This window comes from Gavialis gangeticus, unplaced genomic scaffold (assembly GCF_001723915.1).
Source record: "Gavialis gangeticus isolate Ggan-Ray unplaced genomic scaffold, GavGan_comp1, whole genome shotgun sequence".
In the NCBI taxonomy this organism is placed as follows: Eukaryota; Metazoa; Chordata; order Crocodylia; family Gavialidae; genus Gavialis; species Gavialis gangeticus.
The window spans coordinates 63,875,069-63,882,922 of NW_017729034.1; the positions used below are offsets into that span (position 1 = coordinate 63,875,069).

At 46.2% G+C, this 7,854-nt stretch overlaps 1 protein-coding gene across 1 annotated transcript in view; it reads left to right on the top strand.

Moving 5' to 3' along the window:
- RPS6KA2 (ribosomal protein S6 kinase A2) overlaps positions 1–7,854 on the top strand; it is a 361,817-nt gene that overhangs the window by 278,686 nt on the left and 75,277 nt on the right. Inside the window, exon 13 of the mRNA XM_019527256.1 lies at positions 3,284–3,414. Coding sequence (XP_019382801.1) covers positions 3,284–3,414 — 131 coding nt within the window. The remainder of the gene's footprint in view (positions 1–3,283; positions 3,415–7,854) is intronic.

Consider the following 7,854-nt stretch of genomic DNA (forward strand, 5'->3'; position numbering starts at 1 on the left):
ATGTTCCTTCACGAGGTCAGCATTAATGGAGGGCAGGGGATCTCCCTCACCCGGACCTCCCTGTCCCGTAGCGGGCATGGGCGTCCCATGGGACTGATGAAAGACCGATGCAAAGTACCTATTTAATAGGTTGGCTTTTTCCTGGGCATCAGTTGTCAGTTGCCCCATCTGGTTCAGCAGGGGTCCAATGTTGCCCTTGCTTTTTCTCTGGCTCCCCACATATCTGAAAAAGGATTTTTTATTGTCCTTTTCTTGAGTGTCCAGGGTCTGGAATAGACTTCCTCAAGAAGTGGTACAATCGCCTACTCTGGATATCTTCAAAAAACATCTAGATGCTGGATGCTCTGGATGCTCACCTTGCTGGGATCATCTGACCCCAGCAGTCTTCTCTGCCCAAGTGCAGTGGGGCTGGACCTGATGATCTCGAGAGGTCCCTTCCAGCTCCTAACATCTAGGAATCTATTAACACAGCCTAAATAGGAAGATGATGTAATGCACTTAAAACAGGATTTAACTTCTGAACACCTAGCCTTAAATTTGGCTCCGGTCACAAATGGAAACGTCATTTGCAGTCTTAATGGATGATGCTTGCATGTATTACAAAACAGGCACATTTCTGAGCTCTGCCAGTTATTTCCTCAGTGACCTTGCCACTATCTCTCTGTCTCATTTTTCCCTTCTATAAAACTAAAATGATAATTTCCTTTACCTCAAAACAGTATACCAAAGCTGACTGAGCAATGGTGTCAACAGAACTTTGAGATACATTTATGAATAATGCTGTATCGAGACAGAGTGTTGTTACTTTTACCATTTGAGAGTTGAATGTGCAAGATCATTTTGCCCTCAGTAGAATTAAATGCTGCTGGATTTTTTCAGAGTACAAAAATAAGTTGGTTGGAAAACATAACTATCATGTTTTAACTGCCCTGTTGAAACATGGTTGCATTTTGTGTAGACAGTTCAAAATTATGTTTATAGACGAATTGATTAATTTTAGGCAGCTTTTATGCTTGGAAACAAAATCGTTAATCCTTGTTGATCACTGATTATTAATAGAGAAATTGGGTCTGAGTGTTGAAGTTGTAAAGATAAGGTTCTTTGGGTGAATTTGATATCTTTTATTAGACCACCTTAAGTAGCTGAAAAAAAAACCTTAAGCAAGCTTTGGGGTTCAAAAACCCTTCATCAGGCTGAGGAAGTTTCTGCAGTTGGTGTGCGCTCTTCCTGGATGGAATGAAAAGTAATTTTTTCCAACTATATGAGTTGGTCTCATAAAATATATCAGATTTACCCAAAGAACCTTGTCTGCCTATGTCCTTAGACCAACACAGCTACAACCTACACCCCTGTATGAAGTTGTAAATACCTTCTCGTCAGAGATCTGTGATAAAGGCGGGAACAGGATCCAAGCTTCCCTAAAGCGCAAATGTGTAAGCCCAAATGTTTTCTAAGAGAGTTTCACATGCCACCCTTGGTGCTTCCACATCTAAACCCACCAGATCCCCACCAAGCTAGGAACCAGCTGTGTAGGTTAGGAGTTGGGTTTATCCCTGTTTCAAAGCATGTTTTCTTTCCCTTGAATAATTGGGTGTGAAAAGCCAATTGCAATGCATGTGCCTTTCAGAGGGCTGATTAAACAAGAGGCCTGCAGACTCCTGATGGTGTGTTTATAAGGACAGCACTCGCCAGTACACTGAGAGCTGAACAACCAGCACAGATCATTTTAATGAACCACTGTGCTCCTTCTCTCACTCTAAGGAGGGGGTGATTCACTGCATGCCTTTGTTAGTTGTGTCAAAGCCAAGGCTGATCCCCTGATGAGGTACAGAGCCAGCTACAGTCTTGGCTGTGCTAATCTCTCGGCTGTCAGACAGATTACTTTCCTTTACTATGTTCTTCATATGCAGGCCTCAGAAGAGCTGCTCTGAGCACCTTTTCCTCAGCTCATTATTCTTACTGCTTTTTATGAGAAATATTTGAGTTACCTGGTAGTTCCAGGACCATGAACTGCACTCTTTCACTGCATGTCTTCCCTGCTGGTGCCAGTTAACACTGGTATTAATGTTAAAGGAGGAACTACAGGTTGTGTGCATTATTCAAATGGGCTGTACTTTATTTGCTCAAGTGAAACAGTTTTCTATATGTTTTCTCCCAAGAGAGGTTTTTCTAAGAGAGTTCTGGCTCCTTAACCTTGTCTTTTTAGAAAAGCACTGACTGTGTAATTTGGAACAAATAAAATATAAACAGGCTTGGATACCACAGACTTTATAATGCATATCTGTCTAACACAATGATATGGTTGGTTCCAGGAGATATTATGGAGTCCCCTATTATTTGCTTATGAAAATATCTTGATAAAATGTGTACATAAAAACAATTATGTGCTGATTTTTTAAGTGTTAACTATAATATAAATCCTTTCCTTGCTACAGCAGCATGTTTTTTTCTGCTGGATGTCAGGCTGGCTATCAGGGAATGCTGTTTGGGCAAAGGATACTAAGGACACAATGATTGAACGCTGTTATGACCCACATCGCTTCCTACCATGGGTTTTGCAGTGAGATACTGGGGCTTTGGGGAAGGAAACTTTCCTAAGGTTTCTTTTACTGTTTCTGCCCATTTGGTCCATCTGGGGAAAACCCCACATGCCACCCTTGCTGCTCCCACATTTAAACCCCCCAGATCCCCACCAAAGTCGGAACCAGTTATGTAGAGGCTTCAGGCTTCTGTCACTGTCCAAGACTTTTGTTTCACTAGTGTCCCACTAAATACAACTCCATTCATGCTATACCACCAATTACTCCCTTGGGCCATGGCAGCTCCTGTGGCCTAGGTATTCAGGGAGCTCCACTAAAAAGATTATACAGTTTTAAGCTTTATTATTTTTTATCTAGGGACTCTCCACAGGGGCAAACAGAAAATTATGTTCTGGTCTACCTCTTCCTTCTTCTAGCCTGGTGACTCCTTTGCCTCTTTTCTGCATAGGCCCTTGTGCTTTGAAGTGCCGTGGGTGGAAATGATGTTGAAGTAACTCTATGCAGCAACCTGTCTGTGATAGAGAAAGGATATCCATGCATGAAGGGTCCCTCCTGTGCTTAGACCTAGGGGCTGGGGAGGGTAATTCATGCATATCAGAGTCTTGAAATGAAGGTGGATTGTGACTGCTGGTTTAATGGGATTTACAGACGGACAGTTGCAGGGAACCTCACAGCTGCAAGTTACTAACTTTCTGATTTGTAGTTGTCCAACTCATGTAGTTCCCTCCACCTTTCCTCCACAGATTCCCCTGGTGTTCCTCCAAGTGCCAATGCTCATCACCTTTTTCGAGGATTCAGCTTTATTGCATCCAACTTGGTCCAGGAACCTGCACAACAAGATCTGCACAAAGCCCCAGTTCATCCAATTGTGCAGGTACTAGTATGTGGTGTCTCACTTCACATTTGATAAGCTGAGTACATTCATGTGTGTTATACAGCACGGAGGTGGAAAAGGATCTGGGAGTCATTATTGACTCCAAGATGATCATGAGTTGGCAATGTGGGGAGGCGGTTAGGAAGGCCAACTGCACCTTGTCGTGCATCCACAGATGCATCTCGAGCAGGTCCAAGGAGGTGATCCTCCCCCTCTATGCGGCACTGGTCAGGCCGCAGCTGGAGTACTGCGTCCAGTTCTGGGCGCCGCACTTTAAGAGGGATGTGGACAGCATGGAGAGGGTCCAGAGGAGGGCCACTCGTATGATCAAGGGACAGCAGGGTAGGTCCTATGAGGAAAGGTTGCGGGACCTGAACCTGTTCAGCCTTCAAAAGAGAAGGCTGAGGGGGGATCTTGTGGCCTGTTATAAACTGGTTAGGGGGGGTCAGCAGGCGCTGGGGGAGTCCCTGTTCCCCCGAGCGCCGCAAGGAGTGACCAGGAACAATGGTCACAAGCTGGCGGAGGGAAGGTTTAAGTTGGACATCAGGAGGCGCTACTTCACGGTCAGGGCGGCTAGGGTCTGGAACCAGCTTCCAAGTGAGGTGGTGCAGGCTCCCACCCTGGGGGTTTTTAAGAGGAGGTTGGATGACCACCTTACTGGGGTCATTTGACCCCAGTGCTCTTCCTGCCATGGCAGGGGGTCGGACTAGATGATCTGCTCAGGTCCCTTCCAACCCTAGAAACTATGAAACTATATTCATCTGTATCAGCATGATGCTACCTTAAAGTTATGTACTCCTAGAATGATCACATATAGCTAGCAATAAGTGGAAAGCGAGCGGAGATTGTCCTCTGTTTTTATTTTCATGTTCACATCTCCTTTTCACTAGCACACAGCTGTCCAATTTCTTAGCAGCCAGGGGCTATAGCCACCCCCCACCCCACCTTCACAGCTGCAAGCTCCCCCAGTACCATGAAGGCAGGAGGTTATCCACCCCCCATTACTGCACCATGTGTGCAGTCAGGCAGCACCCCCACTGCTGCGGCATGGAGGGCTGTCCCTAGGGTACAGCAAATCGGGATTACTGCCCCAGGCCCTGCACTTTGGGGGGCTCTGGAGAGCCAGGCAGAGCAGCTGTGGCCCCTCCTGTGGGGCCTGCCTGGTGCTGGCAGCTTTGCCCCATGCCACGGAAGAAGTCTAGAGAGTGCCTGCCCTGGGCATGGGGGAGACCCCAACCCATGCTCTACCTTTGCAGGGGTCCCACAGGCCCCACATAGTGTTAAGGGGGCCCCTCACAGGCTGATTTGCCCCAGGCAGAGTGGCCACGGCCCCTCCCACAGGGCCCACCTTGTACTGGCGGCTTCACCCCACGCCATGGAAGAAGTATGGAGACCTCCACCCATGCCCTACCTTTGTGGGGGTCCCACAAGCCCTGTGTGGTGTTAATTCCCACACAAATCCCACACAGGCTGATTTGCCCCAAGTCCCTCCTAGGGTCAGCCCTGGCAGCACACGTAGGGAGGCAATTCTCCCAACTGCTGCACTGCTCAGGCAAGCAAGAAGGCAGCCTCTCCCCTCATCTCCTTGGCTCCTCCTTGGCTACCCCACTGTACCACATTCAGGACTTTCCCATCACTTCCGCCTGCACTGAGCCATGTCGCCCTGCCCTGTCCTGCCCTGGGTGGGGACAAGAAGTTAAAGCCTAAGAAGGATAGGGGAACTTGGAGACCATTTCTGCAGCATCAGCTGGAGCAATGAAGGGAGCAGCAACCAAGAGGAAGCCCAGGGCCTACAGATTAGCCCCTCATGAGCCACATGCACCTGTTGGACAGCCCTGCATTAGCACAAAGAAAATATGGATCATGCTCAAATGCCTGAAGCTGTTTCAGTCATCCAAGAAGAACAAACAATGACATGCTTCTTCTGCAAATGATTTTAAGTTTGTAGTATTGTTCAGAGATTGCATGGTAGGCTCTCTGTCTCATGTGAGCATCACAGAACTTAGGAACATAGGAACACCTGTTTCAATTGTACATGAACATACACACACATGCACCATCCTTGTCACCACCCCAGGACAAGGTGGGACAGGGAATGACTAGAGACTTGGGTCTACCCCTCCTCTCTCCCACAATACCATGTCCAGGAAAAATTAGTTAATTCAAGGGGTGTTGTAAATTTGCTGCTAGTGCAGAGCAGAAGTGCTAAGGCATGCAGGCAGATTAGTTAAGCTCTTTTGTTTGTAGCTCTAAAGGAATGAGTTGAGGTTCATTTAGGATTTGTCCTTCAAGATGCCCCCGATTAATCCCAACTGAAATGGTGCATGGTCATGTAGGCCTGGCAAGTAGGGCTGTGTGAAATTTCACTGGCTGTTTCATTCCAACACTGTTTCAACCAATTTCGAGGTCAAAACAGCAAAATCGGAACCAAACAAAGGCCGTCAAAATAGCCTCGAAACAAAATGAGGCTGGTCGAAATGTTTCGAAAAGTTGAAATGTTTCGACCATAGGCTGGGGATGGGAAGTCAGTCCAGCTGGGCTGACTTCCCATCCCCAGCAAAACTTGAAACAGTGTCAAAACAGCCTTTGGGTTTTGACGGAATGGAACGGAACAGCTGTTTCAACTTGAAATGAAATCTGAGATGAAACACTGTTCCCTCGAACCGTTGAAACACAAGGCGAAATGAAATGGTACTGTTTTGCACAGCCCTAATGGGAAGTGAAAAAGGAACAAATATGATGCTAGCTGTACACTCCCTTTTGTGCCATTGGCTAAAGAAACTTGTGTGCCTTAACCACCCTAGGCTGATGGCCTGTTTAGAGCATACAGGTCCTTAGCTTGATTTTGACCCATTAGAAGTAAATTATTCCTCACTATCCAAAACAAATTAAAAAGTGATAGAATTCTGCTTTAGAGGATGTGCTCACAAGAGTGCCAAACCCTCAATCTGACCTACTGCAAATTAACTTTCCTGATAAACTTCATTAAGAAGTGTCCTTGCTTTATATCATCAGCTTTCTTCCCTTCTTTAGTATACTGAGGGATCCAAAGATAGCCTTTTTTGTGCAGCAGTTGCACAAAACACTTCACAGGCAATTCCAAGCATAAAAAAAAATACCTCTAGTTTCATGATTTAGTTTAGTGGTGGTGCTTACTGCATGTAGCAAGTAGCAAGCGTACACCTTGCAATTGAGAATTCTGAATGGCAAATTTTTGTCCCTGCACTTAGAGTCACAGAAAATAAAGGTTTGAAGGGACCTCAAAATGACGTCTGGTTCAGACCCCTGCTCAAATCAGGACCATCCCCAAGTAGATCATCCCAGCCAGGGCTTTGTCTCCCCAGGTCTTAAACATCACTAAGGATGGAGACTTCACAACCTCTCTGGGGAGCCTGTCCCAGTGATTTACTACCCTCCACTCACCCTAAAAGGTTTTTTCCTAATATGTAACCTAAACTTCCCTTGCTAAAATTTGAGACTATTGATTTTTGTTCTGTCGTCTGCCACCACTGAGAACAGTCCAGCTCCATCCTCTTTGGAACCCCCCTTCAGGTAGTTGAAGGCTGCTATTAAATCCACCTCAGTCTTTACTTCTCCAGACTAAATAAGCCCAGGTCCCTCAGCCTCTCCTCATAAGTCATGTGCCCCAGCCCTCCAACCATTTTCAGTGCCCTCCACTGAATTTTCTCCAAGTTGTCCATATCCTTTCTGTAGTAGTAAGCCTAAAACTGAACACAGTATTCCAGATGTGCCTTCACCAGTACCAAATATAGGGGAATAATCACTTGCAGTCTACTGGCAACACTCCTATTAATGCAGCCCAGTATGCTGTTAGCCTTCTTCACAACAAGGGCATACCACTGGCTCATGTTCAGCTCACTGACCACTGTTTGCCCCAAATATTTTTCTGCAAAGCTGCTGCTTAGCCAGTCAGCCCCCAGCCTGTACTGGTGCATGGGATTGTTCTATCCTAAGGCGGGACTTTACACTTGTCCTTATTAAACTTCATGAGATTTATTTTCATCCAGTCCTCCAATTTGTTGAGGTCTTTCTGAATACTAGCCCTACCCTCCAGCATATCTGCTACTCCCCCCAGCTTGGTGTTGCCCATGAACTTGCTGAAGGTGTAATCCATCCCATCTTCCAGATCATTAAGGAAGGTATTGAACAAAAGTAGCCCCAGGAATGACCCCCAGGGCACTCTACTTGACACCGGCTGCGAACTGGACATTAAGCCAACCCTTGAGCCTGACAATCCAGCTAGTCTATCCACCTTACAGTCAATTTATCCAACCCATACTTCCTTAGTTTGCTTATAAGAATGTTGTGGGAGACCATATCAAAAGCCTTCTAACATAAAGATATACCACATCCACTGCTCTCCCCATATCCACAGAGCCAGTCATCTTATCATAGAAGATAATCAGGGTAGTCAGGCTT